We start from the raw sequence: 17,348 nt of genomic DNA, 5'->3' as shown, positions 1-17,348 counted from the left end.
TTCGTCTTACTGTGGACACAAATGCTTGAACTTTTTACTTTGAAATGTTTTGTAGTTTTTGAGACATTTAACTTTAAGCGTCTAATGCATTGTCAATGGCAATGGATATAGAGCACCGAAGTGTGACGTCACTGCCAGTAGAGGGCCAGTAGAGGGCCCAAGACTCAAGACCCAAAAGAGTCTTGAGTCGAACACATTAGATCCAAGTAGACATCAAATTTCTCTTTTGAGTCCAGAGCTCGATGAATGTTAGGGACCAAAAAAAAGTCACTACCAATCAACTTTAAATTGCCTGAAACGTACTCCTAACAGGTTTTTGGGGGAACATTTTTTTTTTCGTTTCGGTAGTGTCACTACTGAAACGGAAAAAAAATTACTAAGTCCAGAGCTCGATGAATGTTAGGGACCAAAAAAAAAGTCACAAAAAAGTCACTACCAATCAACTTTAAATTGCCTGAAACGTACTCCTAACAGGTTTTTGGGGGAAAATTTTTTTTTTTCGTTTCGGTAGTGTCACTACCGAAGTGACCTTACGACGTCGCAGGGGGCGCTGTTTCCCCCTTTTTTTTTACATGGGTTCCCAGATTGCCGTATTTATGCAACACATTTATGCAATGCAGGTGATTATTTTCTAAGTGTCAGAGTTTGGAAGCGCTCGTTTTCAATAACTCAAAGTCCTGCTGCCTCCTGCATTATGTGTCATTTAGAAACAGGTGGTACGCAGGACCGTTGAGTGATTTAAGGTTCAAGGTTCAAGGTTCAAGTTTATTAGTGTCCCCGAGGGGCAATTTGGTTTGCAGCATATAGCATCAGTACAGTACAACAACATTAAAACAGACAATAAAAAACAGTACAAAACAGAACAGTAAAAACATCCATAGCCGATACATAGAGTTCACATTAGGTCATAAAGAGCAAAGTGTAAGGTGCTATTCAGTGCAGTGTACATGGCCATTGAAAAAGAATACATAGACAGCAAGGAGACTGCTAGGTGCCCGTATTAACTAAAGGCTATCTCCCCCTTGGCTTCTCCATGACCGATTTACAACGAGCGCTTCCAAACTCCAATGCTCTATGCTAGGGGTCTTCAACGTTTTCAGGCCAAGGAACCCCTAGCTGAGAGAGAGATGAAGCAATCTAAGCAACCTCTATATTGTATAAAATTGTGTTTCAGATAAACGTTTGCTGCTCTTTTTCCCTCTACACCTATAACTCTATGCCAAAAATAGCCGATCAAGCTCACAAGGCCTCGTGTTGTGAGCTTGTAGATCTGCTATTTTTGGCTAAAGTTCTCCTCAGAGAAGGGATGCTTGGGTTCAAGTGGTTAATGTAAAAAAAAAATCATATCACAAAGATTAGGCGGACCCCCTGTAGTAACTCTGAGGACCCCCTAGGGGTCCCGGACCCCCTGTCGAAGACCCCTGCTCTATGCTGCTCATTGCTTTGGCACTCAGTCTAGATGAGGGGCTTGTCCCGGTGGAAAAGTGATTAATATGACTTACAGTAGGCTGCCATCACGTTCATGTAATGTCAATGTACAAAGGTCAGTGTGCTTGGATAGTTCTGTTGGAAGAGCTCTTGACTTCAGACCACAAGGTCATGGGATCAAATCAAAGCACAGGCAATTGAGCCCAGTATTAACAGAGTGTGATTCAAACATTAATCCACTGACATTGGCAAGACACACCATCTCCGGTTTATTTCTCGTATCTGCGTAGTCTCGCGTCTCGCGTAGCTATCTGCGTGAAGTGGGCGGACGCCTTTTTAGGAGACCGGAAGCAGGTTGGCGTCCGCCCACTTCACGCAGATAGCTACGCGAGACTATGCAGATACGAGAAATAAACCGGAGATGTAATAACATTTTCGCCAGAAACAGGCTGTATCAAATATGAATGAATATCATAAACGATGCAGAGCCACCCCCCTGATAGAAATGCCGGGGTGGTGTTTATGTTTGGAACACAGTTCTTATATGACGTGATCTAAGATTCCCCAATGGGGATTTCAACACAAAAAATAAAGCCACGAACCAGCGGAACAGCGCCCTCTCATCATCATGATGGATGATGACAACGATAATGTGCAAGGATGCAAGCTTTCTGGATACAAACAAGACTGAAGTAAGATAAAGGTTTGTGGAAAAGCCTCCATTTATTAATAACAAGACATTCGCTGTATGCATGAGTGCATCTACCGTCAGAACATAAAATGATATATACTGCAGTATTTGCTCAATACGTTCGTATTTCATTACTTCATTCTGAATTCAGTCAGTGTACAATACAGTGCCATTTATGTGATGAAAACAACATATTTCCAAATAATTAACAGTTTTTCATTATTATTAGGACAGAGGTGGTCAAACATGGTTAGTTGTCTGTAAGACATGTAAAACATTTTGACAAGTTTTGCCAATAATTAAAGTCAGTTGACTCAAAAGACATGGTAACTTTAGCAGCCGTGTATATACCACGAACAAGGAAAATAAAACATCTACACATCATCATTTATTCGTACAACACATACAAAACTCTAATGTCAATTAATCAAGAAGGAGCAAGTGGAATGTCATAACGAATACAGGGTAGTTGGGGGTTTATGAAGACTTGCTTCACAGAGACTGCATAGCTCAATTTCTTTAAATAATCCATGTCATAAAAACACAACTTTTAATGTTGAGAATTATATTTTAAAAAACTGATTGCATCTCGTGATCATATGAGAGAGTTGTATGAAGTGAACACAAAACAATGTCAGATCTGAAATTCTCTGGATAACCCTAAAAGAGATGCAAACGTGAAGGGAGAAACTTATGATAGAATAAGAAAAAAACATGGTCCCTTTGCATAAGTAGAGGAAACATATTAGCCATACAAACAAGTTAGTACTGCATGTGGTGATACAGGAAAACAATTACATGCTTATTTCAAGTTGTTAAATGTGAATATGTAGGTATCTGCTATATACCTTTGACTGAACTCCAACCTGGTTAAAACAGTATGGCTTGCAGATTCATGGACGGGGTTGAATCTTTGCTTCGTTACGTTTTACCCGCTTCTTTTTTTCTTCTTATTTGTTGATTAAAAACAAAATTCACATGACAGTGCACTTCTCCTCTGCCTTGGTCTTTAACTCAGTGACGGTAGCAGAGGCCTTCTCCTTCAGCTGGTCCGCGTCCATGTTCTGCAGGTTCTGCAACTGGCCCAGGAAGGAGTCCTTGCCCTCCTCCTCTGTGGCGTCCTCATCCACCATCTTGAGGAGCTCCTCTGGTACGTCCACGTCATCTCCAGCCATCTCAAGCATGTTATCATCCTGCTCACTCTGTGCATAACAAACAAATAAATAAATAACCATTAGAAACCAAACCAGTTATCCTAAACCACGTGGTTCTCAAATATCTTCATGTCAAGGACCCCCAAATCTATATTTATAGGCCATGGACCCCCATCTGAAAGGATTTGTCTTTGCCGGAGACCCCCATAAGGGAAGATTAAAAAAAGATTCAAATAGCTGATCATAGATCAGATATTTTAAAGTTTTTAAACTGTTCCTCTTCTTGCTGGGGACCCCCTGCAACCCCCTCAAGGACCCCTGGGGAACTTCAAACCCCACCTTGAAAACCACTGCTCTAAACAATAGTGAAAGTTACGTTGAGAGGCATTACAGTACATTAGATATTATGATTGTATGTCTAATGACAATTTATTTAAAGGTAGGGTAAGTGATTTTCTTTGGTTAAAATAAGTGTTAAATTGCTCTATATTCTGATAGTACTCATTGCTATAGAGTGTTTGTTCAGTAACAGGAGTCTCCTTGTCTCTCCAGCTCTTTATTAAACAGATTAAAATGCGTTTTCGATTCAGTTTCAGTTTCATTTACAATTTTATCCAATCAGGATAGAGAACTCAATCAGGATATAGATTAAACAAGTGACATTGGAAGTGATGACACTAAGAAATGAGCATGCAAAATTGGAACTGGATCACTATAAAAATGAAGCTTAAATATTGGCACTTTCTCCTGATTGGCTGAGATTTTGACACCTACCGGAAAATGTATTTTCTATTTATTAAAGAGCTGGAGAGACGGGGAGACTCCTGTTACTGAACAAACACTCTATAGCAATGATTACTATCAGAATATAGTGCTTTAACCTTTTAACAAAATACCTTTTGTTTTAACCAAAAAATATCACTTACCCTACCTTTAAGATAGTGGCTTAGTTAAGGATATATGTTTGTGTACTAGCTGAGATCTGTAAATGGTGGTAGTGAGTTATGATGTTTAGAAGTGAAGAACCTGTGGAACAACAATGTAAGTTGTTCAGGATGTGGAACATTTAAAAGGTGCAATGGTTCTCTATTCACTAAACACATACATGTTAGGGTAAATGTATTGTTGTCTCCGCCAGAGTGTGTTCATCCATCTGTGTGCCTGTCCGTCTCTGTACAGCTAATCTACGGCACCGTTGGCCCAATTGCAGCGAAACTGTGCACACACACACTCCCTGGAAGCCAGAGCCCCACATTTTTCACATTGGCCTGTTATAGCGTTGGCTGATTTTTGCAAAATCCTTTCTTTATATTACTCCTATACAAATGTTGTCCAAAGATCACGCAAATCGGTACACATCATCTCTATAGTCATGTGATCAAGATGGATCTGTCCGATGTTTCATATTCCATCCTGATTGGCTAAGATTCAGGATCAAGATGCGTTTTCAATTCAGTTTCAGTTTCATTTCCAATTTTATCCAATCAGGATAGAGAACTCAATCAGGATATAGATTAAACAAGTGACATTGGAAGTGATGACACTAAGAAATGAGCATGCAGCCAACGCTATAACGCTATAACAGGCCAATGTGAAAAATGTGGGGCTCTGGCTTCCAGGGAGTGTGTGTGTGCACAGTTTCGCTGCAATTGGGCCAACGGTGCCGTAGATTAGCTGTACAGAGACGGACAGGCACACAGATGGATGAACACACTCTTGCTAAGATAGGGGCGGCAGTGGCTCAGGGGTAGAGTGGCCGGGTAGAGGGAACTGGAAAACCGCAAGGTTCCCAGTTCGATCCCGGGCTGGGGCGCTCCCCTAGAGTTAGTGCCGAAGTGTCCTTGAGCAAGACGCTGAACCCCTAATTGCTCCCGATGAGCAGGTTGGTGCCTTGCATGGTTTCCTCCGCCATCGGTGTATGAATGTGTGTGTGAATGGGTTAATGGCACAATCAATGTAAAGTGCTTCGGATAGAAGCGCTATATAAATGCACCATTTACCATTTTTACCATTTAAGATTGGCTTCCAAAGTTTGCAGGACTGGTCTGTTTTGAACAAAATGCCTCAAATCATGAACATAGCGTCCGATTGCCGTGAAACTTTGCATGCACATTTCCACTAGGCCAAGGAAGAAATGCCACCCTTTTCACATTGTCCTGTTATAGACCAATTATTTGTTTACCAACATTGAGACTGGATGCACAGGTGATTGTTTCATGCAATTCATTCTCAACCTGTTGTTTCGGGGTGCGCTAGTTTCAGCACACCCCAACCCCCTCTTGTGTGTTGGCTAGTGCTGCACACCCTAGCGAGACCTGACAGAATGGGTTTGACGCTTGCAACCAGCGTGACGTCGTCTGTTAAGGGGTCTACAGTGCCACCAGGATGCCAAACACATTTCTGATATTACTCCTACAGATTTTGTCCAAACATCAGGCTAATCTTTATACACATTATCTCTATAGTCATGTGATCAAGACGGATCTGTCCGATTTTTCATATTCCATCGTGATTGGCCAAGAACCTCAACCCAGAATGTGCCTGACTATAACACTATAATTAATTAATTAAAGGCGCAGTACGTGTTTTTCATACATTCATGTTAAATAGCTCTATACTGTGATAGTAACCACGGAGTGTTTGTTGAGTAACAAAGGTCTCCTTGTCTCTCAAAATCTTTAGTAAACATATTAAAAGCATTTTCAGGTCAATCAGGAGAGAGAACTAATGCAGGAACAGGATACAGGATAAAAAAAGTGCAATTGGAAGTGATGACGAAAACAAATTGCAGCTGGAACTCTGATAAATGGTAAATGGGTACTCTCTCCTGATTGGCAGAAATTGTCAACCTTCCTGGAATGTATTTTCTGTTTATAAAAGAGCTGGAGAGATGCTTGTTTTAGAAGAGAATGCACTTAAGACTTCTGGTGATTAGTAGTTTTCTTGCCTCAATGTTGAATGCACTTATTGTAAGTCGCTTTGGATAAAAGCGTCTGTAATCTAATGTAATGTAATGTAATGTAATGTAATGTAATGTAATGTAATGGGGAGACCTGTGTTACTGAACAAACACTCTATATAGAGCTTTAACGTTTTAACAACAACAACAACAACAAAAAGTAAAACATTTTGTTTTAACCAGAAAATATTTCTTACACTACCTTTAATTAATTAATTGATTGGTTTCATTAAGTCTTTTTAAGAATCTCCACAGGAATGTACATGTACAAAAGGATTTAACTAAATGCAGAAGTGCAGATCCATATATAACTGCAATCTTGATGATATTCTATATTTTGCATTCTGTAAAGCATAAATGAGTCATTTTTTTTTTCTACTCTCACTATTTCAATAAACTTCAATGACTACTAGACACAAATGTAATCGCAATTCTCGTGCAAAACAAAGTGTACTGTGACTACTTGGAACTCCAATCTGTGGGATTATCTGAAATCTGCCGTAGCCTGTCTGCTCTGAATCCTTACAGAGGTCTAAAGATATCTGCTATACTGTGACACGAGACTTAAACCACTTAAGCCCTACACTTCCTGATACGACAAAATGCAACATCCGATCTACAAACTCACAACGTGCAGCGGCACAATAGGTTGTGAGCTTGTGCATCTGCTATTTTTTGTTATTCGCGATACGACGAAGATTATGGCTTACGGGTGCTGTTGTTTGATATTGTTTTTGTTAAAATAAGTAAACATAATGTCATGACCAAAATAGGGACACCAGGTTGAACCTGGTTAATTCCATTAGACTGCCATGACAGAGAGTCTTCCCTTCTCTGTTCAGGTGATAGTTCTAATTAATGAATAGTCAAATGTCCTTGACTGTTGCCTCAAATAAAACAAAGCAATCAAAAGCAAATAGGTTTTCATTAGCTTTCTCACCATGGCTCTTTTATTGTCATGGTGAATACATACATACAGTGCCAATAAGGACAACTCATACATAGTACTGTAGCTTTTGTTATGAGCCTTTTCAGACCTGCAGGTAATTTAAAACACCATTTGAGAAAAGTAATTAGACGTATTCATAGATTTTCCCGCCATTGTCCTCAAGGTATGGTTGTGAATTAATAGACCAATAGAGGAAGGAAAGGATATTGTCTAAAGGATATTGTCTAAAACTGAAAGGATATTGTCTAAAACTCAAAATGGAATAATTGAGAGTACATGTGGCATTGAAAAGTACCAGCATCAAACATGGTTCATTTCAACTAAATACAATTATATTAGAAGAAAACATGAAATAAAAAAAACAAATTGTGCTCTTTTGCAAAAACAAACAAATCTCCACATACTGTAAATAAATGCATGGAATGTTTAATTACATTCAATCTAGCGTTTCAACCTGGTCAAAATAGCAGATCTACATGCTCAGGTGTGCTATTTTTGCCATGCGACATCATCGTACGACAAAATGAAGTAGGGCTTGTGCTGTTTAAATTCAATTTCAACATTCAAACATACCTTTTTTGGTTGTTCCATCGTAGCCATTTTGACACTTCCCTTACTACTAATTATTAAAATCTTGAAATTGTTCTGTGTTTATCCAGTAAAGACGTGGTCACCTCACACTGCCTTGCATTCAGTAAATACCCTGGGACAGCTGCTCGCTGCTAGTGAGCTGTTTAAGACCCAAGCTGCAATATGGGACATGTAAAGTCTTCAGGTCCTCTTTGGAACCTGTTGCTCCCTAATCCATGGTTTCCGCCTCCTGTTCAAGCTTGAACGGCTACTGCTGAAGAGATAAACATGGCTTCAGCGAAGACGCTAGTTGGTTCTACCAGCCAGAATACTATGAGGGTTACCCACTTTAACCCTATTGTTTTCAATATTCCAAAACATTCCACAATTTCCACACACAAAAATGCAAAAATAGAGAAAATAGCACATCTACAATCTCATAATGCCCTCGCATCGTGACGCTTTGTGATCTTGTAGATCAGCTATTTTCATATTCATTATACGACAAAGTATGTTTATGGACTTAAGCATAGAGTTAAAAATAATAGAGAGGGCACCGGATATCGCCTCCCATCCACTTGCATTGAGTTGCTCACCCAGCGCATGAAGCGAATTCACCCCTTCTTCCGGGTTGTAAAGTGTGATGGGCGTAGCCTATTTGGGGCCACTGTGATACGTTCTGCGTCACAGAAGTGACGCGTTTTACGTCACAGAGGTGCGCGGCCCCGTGCGCAAGCTTGTGCGCAAGCTCGTGAGTCAAGCCCATTGGTCGAAACCGTTTTCGCTCGTACATTTGCAGTGGCCCCGTCCGTTTAAGCTGCAGTACCTACGAATGGCCAGCATGTCCATTTCGCTTCAATGCAAGCACTGGGTTCTGGGGGCTTGGACTTAAGTGATAAAAAGGCAACTATAGTAACAGTAAATCTCTCCATATTGAAAATGTCCATCAAAGTGCAAACTGACATGATCATGTGACCCACACCCACACACACACACGGTTATATTTAACCACTTAAGCCCTATTTTATACTTCATCATATTATGATGTCACGCAAAAATACAGAAACCAGTCTGGAATCATGTATTATTAGGTGCAAGATGACATAATCGCAAACGTCCCTAGTTTGATTCTGATTGGAGACGTGTGTTGCATATACCCTTCCCCTTATCTCTACCCTCAGTGTAGTGTCTCACTACTATCCTATTCTGAAAAAAGTACAACTTTTTAAAAGTGTCTCACCTTTGGCAGCCTGTACTTATCCCTGAGGCAAACCCTGAGCGTTGCCCTCTCCGCCTTCTTGTGCAAGAAATCTGCATCTCTCTCCATTCTGAAAAGCAAAAACAACACATGATTAATGACTTCTCACAGAACATTTCTCCAACCTTCATTCTCACCATTGCTTTACCTGACTACAGGTAATCAGAAAACAAACAAGCAAATGATGTACACCTAAAAAGACATATTGAAGAGTGGGAAGAGAGTCACACTCAGTAATCTTAATTTCTTGACTCTAATTTATGCATCGTATGACGTAGTATTAAAAAAATGAAGCATTTGCGTTTAATCACTGAGTATAAATACAACTCAAAACATCTGTAGCCTTCGTCAGTGTGTGATCCCACACTGATGAAGGCCAGATGGCTGAAAACGTTTTGTGGTGTTGTATTTACATTTAACTTTAGGGGTGATATAGCTTAGTCAGTAGAGGCTGGTAATCAGAAGGTCACTGGTTCTCCTCCCGCCCTGTATACAGTATGTTTCACTTTCAAAGTGTCCCTGAGCAAGAACCCTAACTGCTCCCAACGAGCGTTCATCACGACCATCTGAGCAGCAATCAGCTGGGTGAAGCTGAAACTGTATTTCCCCCACCATATTAATAAAGGTCTACCTTAACTCTAATGTGAATGTTAGACAACCTCAATAGCTTCATAGATCTTCAGATAACACAGCAGAAGTTCAGAACACTGTTGTACCCCAGCAAATAACGTTAGTGTTCAAGACCTCAAATGAGTGAAACATAATTCATAGTGTTATTGTCTCCGCCAGGCCGAAAGGCATGGCGAGAGAGTATGTTTTGCACCCTGTCCGTCCGTCCGTCCGCGCGTGTGTGTCCGTCCGTCCGTTCGTCCGTGTGTGTGTCCGTCTGTGAACAGGTAATCTCCGGCGGCTTAATCGCAGCAAAACTGTGCACACACACTCCCTGGATGCCAATTCAGAACCTTTGCCCCAATTTGTTCACATGGGCCTGTTATAGCGCCACCAGGGGGCCGCTTTTTGCAAAACACAGTTTTTGACAGTACTCCTACAGATTTTTCCCAAACGTCACGCAAATCGGTACACAGTATCTCTATAGTCATTAAACAAAACAGGTATTTCAGATTTTTCATATTCCATCCTGATTGTCTAAAAATGGCTTCCAAAGTTTGCAGGAGTGCAAAATGCCTCAAATCATGAACACAGCTTTCAATTTCCGTGAAATGTTGCACGCACATTCCCACTATGCCGAGGAAGAAATGCCACGTGAACATTTTCAAATCAGCCTCATGGTGGCGCTATAACATGCCGATAACTATTTTTACCCATAACTGCACCGATCTGTGTAAAACTTTGTATGGGCACTCCCTAGAGGTCAGGGAAAAACCTTTGCCCTGCATTTTTCACATCACATTTTCATATTTCATCCTGATTGGCTAAGATTGACATCTAAAGTTTGCAGGAGTGGCCCGTTTTGAACAAAATGTTGCAAATCATGAACGCAGCGTCCGATTGCGGTGAAACTTTGCACGCACATTTGCACTACTTTGACGAACAAATGCCACCCTTTCAACATTGCCCTATTAAAGCGCCACCAGGAGGCCAATTTATATAAAACTCATTTTTTATATTACTCCTTCAGATTTTATCCAAACATCACGCAAATCGTACACATGATCTCTATACTGATCAAGATGGATCCGTCCGATCCGCCTGATTTTTCACATTCCAGCCTGATTGGCGGATTCCGAACATTGCTGCCCCACACTATCCTACCTGACCTGGCGGAGACCTGTGCCCCGAGGAGCACTTTTTCTAGTATTTTTATTTTGTTTTACATTATCTTTAATCATCCAGTAATCCACTTTAAATTAATCAAATTGATTAAGTAAAGCCATTATAAATGTAATCAGTCTGATCAAACTGCCCATCACCAGGCTGTGATCACAAAAAATGCAGCTCCACATGTGCTCCATACAAGGTTATGATTTGAAATGTCTTCATGAATAAGTACTTGTGACATTGAGCTTCAATGTCAGAGCTTATTTTGATTTTCAAGTTGAGTAATTGGCCCTGTTAAATAATGCAATTGGATACCATATACAGGTATACATGCATTTAAAACCATACAGACATGCATCTAAAACCATTCAGACACATGCATTTGTCCAGAGAGATTATAGCATAGGATCACTGAGTTACCCCTGGCGAATCTTCAGGGTTCAGTGCCTTGCTCAAGGGTACCAGAGGAATAGCTGGAATACATCGTCTCCATGGGTACCAGGGACAAACCTGTAACCCTTTTGGTTACTGGTCAACCTCCCCTCCTCATAGGTGATGGGATCACAGTGGTTTTCCAAGAAATGCATGCTCTATGCATATGCATGTTTTCTTTTCTCTCCTGCTCTTACTCTACCTCTATCTCTCTCTCTCTCTCCATTTCATTCAAACTTTGTTAAATTTTATAACTGTCTAATTAGATATGTTGTTAAGCACCACTAGAAAGGGTTTAACATGATTTAGTTTTTTAATTACCTCACATGCAAATAATATATACCACAAGAAATCATAAGAGCACATTCCTATATGTAATCCATATAATCCATTCTGTAATCTCATCTGATTTATTCAGTCTGACTCTGCAGTCTTTACCACTAGCAGTTGTAAGATTGTACCTCATCTATTCACTGAGAGACTTGTATTTTATCATAGTTAGATGATCTTGTGTGTCAGAGATTTCAAACAATAACAATTAAACTTGGACAATACAGAGAATAACTATTTAATCAGCTCTATTGGAATTGGATTGACAGGATTCCTGTCTACATTGTGTTATTGGTCCAATTTCACCTTAGAGTGTTATGTTATGTTATGTCAGACTTTGTTAAGCCTTTATGTAACATTGATGTTACTATTAACTTTTTATTTATGTGGACCAACAAACAATTGGGGCCCTATCTTGCACGGCTATCTATCTTATTAGGAATTTTATTATTATTTTGAAAAATAAAGACTGTGAAAATAGCCAATCTACAAGCTCCCAACGCATCGATGTAGATCAGCAATTTTCACTATTTTAAAATGTTTTTCAAAAAAAAAAAAAAAAAACGAATAATATAGCATAAGGGATAAGGAAGGGCCCTTGAAGTTAAATACAGTGTCAGTGTGATTTGAAAAAGCCAGTGTCATTTTATTTGTAATTTATGACATTTAAAGGGCTAGACCACTTTGATAGAGGTTCGGGTTGTGTGGTTACCTTGCTAACTCAAAAGGTGGGTAAGAAATAAAAAATAATTCAAAATATGCTCCTCATTGAGTTACATTGTAAGGTGAAGAGGCACAGGAGGAGCTCCTTTAGCCGATTAACGAACGCAAACAAAGCTGATTCTGACAATATAGAACATCACCAAAGCCGGTACTATTTTCCTTTTTTTTAATATAAAAACTTCCTGTTGATTTTACTATTTGAAGATCTGGATCCAGATCCGCGGATCCATTCCGGGTTTTCTTCCTAATAAAAATAGCAAAATCAACCGGAAGTTGACATTATTATCAAAAGATATTTATTACCAGGTTTGGCGATGTAACTTTCCTCTTCTAACCCGGTTTCCTGCACAAGTGCTGAAATGTGTACCATTGAGCTAATAGAGCCTGCATGCTTGCTCAGGGGATAAATTGAATCTCGACCATCAGGTCAAAATTCATGTCGGATCCTGTGTCTAGGTGAGACATGACCTTTGACACAGTGTAAATGTCTCAATAGAGGAGCATGGAGACAAAATACAACCAGTCCAATTGCATAAATTATATTGTATAGCATACGCTACCATGCAGATTGGACAAAATTACATTTTATTCATTAAAAAAAGTTACATAGTTCTGCTTTAAATGTATATTATTTGACTTTTACACTGCTAAGGTGCTAACGTGCAGGGCTTAACACTTTTGCATTCTGATGTATGTTATTAACAGTGTGGGGAATAATTGATCATTAACTTATTTGAGTTTTTTTTTCATATACTTTCCTGCCATCAAGCTTTCAGCATCAACATTTTTGACACTGGATATGATCATGGGTCATGGATTATGTATTTATAATGTTATGCACGTGCATAACGTTTGGCTTAAATCGATGTCCTTCCACATAATCTGAAAATAGTGCATTATATGGTGGAAATGGCATGTCTACTCTGACCTTGACCAGCAAATGTATCTAGCTGTAAAAAAGAAAAGGACAAATGCTTAACATGAATAAAAAAAATTAAGTAAACATAAAATAAAGCACACTTCTAATTAAGGAAATATAAAGCTATGAAAAAAACAAAAAACATAACAAAACAAACAAAACAAAAAAGATATAGGCTATACCGGTATTGTATTGCAACATATTATGAAATAGCCTTGATTGTCAAGGTCAGACTGTTGTTGAGATATTGATTCGGCAGTGATTGAGCCAACAGCAGCACGACAAAGTGAAGTGCTGTGCGAGTTGCTACTTACTTTTCCTCAACCAACTGTTTTTGGTACTCCTCATACTCCTCTCGTGACATCCCTGCTGCTTTGGCCGGGTCAGTGGGGGTGGCCTCCTCTTCCTTTTCCCCTCCACCTAAAACTCCCGACAACGGGTTACTGGGCAACATACTCTTGATCAAAAAAGCCATGATGCTTCGTTATCGTCTGCTTTGCTGGAGTTAGTAGTTAGTGTTGCAAATTAGGCTGATGCTACTTCCTGAATGGTTCCCTTATAGTTTAGAGTTCCTTCAGCTGTCGGATCCAATGGAAGCCTAGTCTAGCTAACCTGCTGCCTGTCGATGCAACCAAGGACACACTGATGGCAAGCAACACACGCAAAAAAAAGAAAAACACTGTTTTGCCTCGACCATAATCTGGATTAAACCCTCCCTGCTCCGCTATGCTTAGAGGCAGATGGCCTGTTCTCATCTATTTTTAAAACATGGCGACTTTCATGGATTCCTTATTCATTTTGACACATTGTGCATATTCTGACAATAGCCGGTGCATTAGTATCAAAGTTCTGAATAAAACATGTTTTGAAGATGAGAGCTGTTGCCTCAGCCTGTGGGATCACATATGTTGCTTCCGCCCACTGTGCTTTAATCACATTAGTTAAGCAGGGCCGGTCGCGTACGCAGCTTCATCCAGAGAGTTCCATTTATACTGCTGAGCCGAGGCGGAGTAGAGACAGGACTGGGATTATACACAGGCCTGTTTATCCCTGCTAGAGTCATCCTCCATTCTACTGTGCCATTGTTCAGCTGGATATGTGACTGAAAGCACAATAAAAGGATGGAGAAAGGTGGAGACAACAATCATGTAATTTCATTTCATCCATCAATATCTGACGTTTGCAGATTACCCCAAAATGAGTAAGCATTCAAATATTTTGGGGAAAATATTCTTAAGTCTGTAATCAAAAGTGTCTAATGTTTTTTTCTCACTCACTTTTTCTTCAGCAATGTATAGGATGTAGAATAATTATTCCCTTTAGAATAAGCTCTTAGGAAAAACAAACACAAACACCTTATTTTGCGCAGATGTGACATGAGGATTATCAAGTTGGGACCTCATAGGACAGATGTTTTGCTGAATTGGGTTCAGAACACCTGAACACAACAATAAAACAATTACAGCAATAAGAACAACACACAACAGTATCAGTGACAGTGAGTATACAGGGATATATGAAGTGAAGTGACACAACAATTAATTTGTTCACTCTCAATTGTTGCTACTTGAAAAGGCAATTCTGCATCCAGTCAAAAGTGTATATCTACAGTATGTAAACACTGCCGCATACAGTATGAAGTCTTACTCTACTACACGCTGACTGAGGGTTTTGGGGGCGTTGGTGGCAGTACAAGATGGGTACACTTATACTTCAACATCTCTTCACATCCAGAGTTCTTTCTAACCACAGTAAACTTTCCTGTATTTTCCCACTTGCCCCTGTAGCTCAAGAAACTGCTTTGACACACCACACGTAGATAGGTAGACCAGCTGATGGCTGCTCAGATGGTCATGTTGAGCACTCGAGGAAGAGCTCTTGAAGTTATGTGTCTTGCTCAGGGACACTTTAAACCAAATGGACATGTAAGCTTCCATTTAGTTCCATAAGTACACTCTCTGAGTTACAGACCAGTAAAGGCCCATTTGGTAGCTACCTATCATTAATTGATCTGGGAACCCCCTATAGAACCCACTCAAGGAGCACAGGGGCCCCCCGAACCCCACGTTGAGAACCAACTACTATAAGAACTCACTGAGCTTGTGAAATGTTTTCTTTTGGCATTTTATTAATTGGACTGGACACAGGATAGGTGGGCACTAGGGACATCTAGGCACGTCGATGTAAAAAAAAAAAGAAAGAAAAATGGTCATGCAAGTCATGTAAAGTATACATTATGTGAACATGCACGGTACGTCATTATCAGACTTGATTTTATCCTTCAAATTCTTGTTTATGCCCCAAAATGACTGGATATACAGGTTTTGTAGCAATTTGTAGCAATTGTAGAAATATTTTAACTTAATTCCCGAATGTTTAAGCATGTTCTAATCATGTATACTTTACTTAAAACATTTCCAAATATCTAATTTAATGTTTAGTTTAGTTTTTCCTTTGTTTTATATCATAGGTATTTTAAGTCGGCTATATTAGCTACAGTTCTAGAATTCTCAGGGAAAACTCCACATTGTTTTTTGATGTTATTCCAAAACAGTAATATAACAGAATGCAAACTTTTCCTGTAAAATGGGATGAATCTGTGTGCTTAATGCCTATACAAACACAGAATGCAATAAATTGATTGTTCACTGGTACACAGAGGAATATCATGCAATGGGTTCTGCTTCTGTGTGATTGATTAATGAGCTTGCCATGGCCATAATGCCAGACTATTGCATCATGCTAATCCGTATACTTACAGTGGGTTAAGCCTGATTCATTGTACGATTATGTTTCACGCCGTAAACGGACAATCTACAAGTTCACAACACGTCACATTGCGATGCGTTGTTATTTTGTAAATCGTCTATTTTCGGCATGCGACAACGTCATACAACTGAGAATAAAGTCCAGCAGGACATGTAAACAATGAGTCGAAATAGGGAGGGGAAGGTCAAGTAGGCCTACAATCCAGCATTGTATCCTAGGGATTGTGTATAGTTCATGATTGTGTTGTATATTTTCATAACAATAACATGATCTGATTCAGCTACAGCCAGGAAGTTGTCATTTCAGTTCATTATTTTAGCAAAATTTGTCAACACAAATCAACTATACTGCCAGTCTCACTGGGGATAATGACAGCATTTGTACACAATAGCATGTCTGGATTACGAGAGATGGTGATCGATCATCTCAACAGTACAGAACAAAACACAATTTTACCACTAGGCTGCTAATCCATTACCATTACCTTAATCCATTTCTGTTTTTGACTGAAAAACATTTCTGTTATACATATGTATATTAGCATTAGGGATCAGCCTCTCTTACTCAAAAACAAATACAGGGTCTGACACTAAGGTGCTGTTATCCTTCTAATTGTTGCATACTTTATAACTGATGACTATAATATAGACTAAGCCTAAATAACATACTGTATGAGTACAGAGTAGACCCCTATGATCTTCTGATTTCAAAGACATTGATTTTATAGCTATAATCTGGTTTACACGGGTTACTGCTTGACACTCCAGATATCTACTGGTCTCGTTTTGACAGACAAGCGAGTCTCTTTCTTTCTCTACCGATATCTTTGGTTACATCTAAATGTAATAGCTGCTAAAACTGTGTGGAAACAATTTGGAGATTTGAAAACAACTACTACATTGCAGAAACAATTCAAAGTCTTCAGAGTCATCCTTCATATTGAGGTACAGTAGTGACAGGATTGGTTTCCAAACCAGTGGGTGTAGATTTGTCAGCAGTTATTGCAATCATCTGGCAACGCGAGACTAGGCATCTCCTGGCATCTAACTGTAATAATCTCTTAACGGTATGCATTAAACAATAATAATAAAAAATACTTTTCTGGTACAAAAGCACTGCTTTCAAGAGCCTGTGTCATTTTAGCACAAGTGTCGGGGCCAGTGTAACGCCCAGGATTCGAACCCGGGTCTCCCGCGTGGAAAGACAACATCTTAACCGCTAAGCCAAAGCCATATCCCTATCGCTCAGGGGAGATATTAGACTTTCAGGCCATCAGGCTGAGGTAGTGAACCACTGTTATACTCACCCCCCTTTTGACCTCCTCCCACGGGGAAACCCGATCCGGGTCACAGCACCATTGTAACGCCCGGGATTCGAACCCGGGTCT

General features: G+C 39.7%; 1 protein-coding gene across 1 annotated transcript; it reads right to left on the bottom strand.

Moving 5' to 3' along the window:
- Window positions 1–2,880: 2,880 nt before the first annotated feature.
- Window positions 2,881–13,667, bottom strand: cplx4a (complexin 4a; the record flags this gene model as incomplete). The annotated part of the gene is made up of 3 exons (XM_084046853.1): window positions 2,881–3,321; window positions 8,992–9,079; window positions 13,507–13,667. The coding sequence occupies 3 exons, from the start codon at window positions 13,665–13,667 to the stop codon at window positions 3,094–3,096; spliced, it is 477 nt and encodes a 158-aa protein (XP_083902979.1). The 3' UTR covers window positions 2,881–3,093.
- Window positions 13,668–17,348: the final 3,681 nt, after the last annotated feature.

The sequence above is a fragment of the Gymnoscopelus microlampas genome (genome assembly GCF_963454915.1).
Source record: "Gymnoscopelus microlampas genome assembly, chromosome: 21".
NCBI classification, from domain to species: Eukaryota; Metazoa; Chordata; class Actinopteri; order Myctophiformes; family Myctophidae; genus Gymnoscopelus; species Gymnoscopelus microlampas.
The sequence above is the reverse complement of the archived record's forward strand: the minus strand, read 5'-3'. Positions and strand labels throughout refer to the sequence as shown.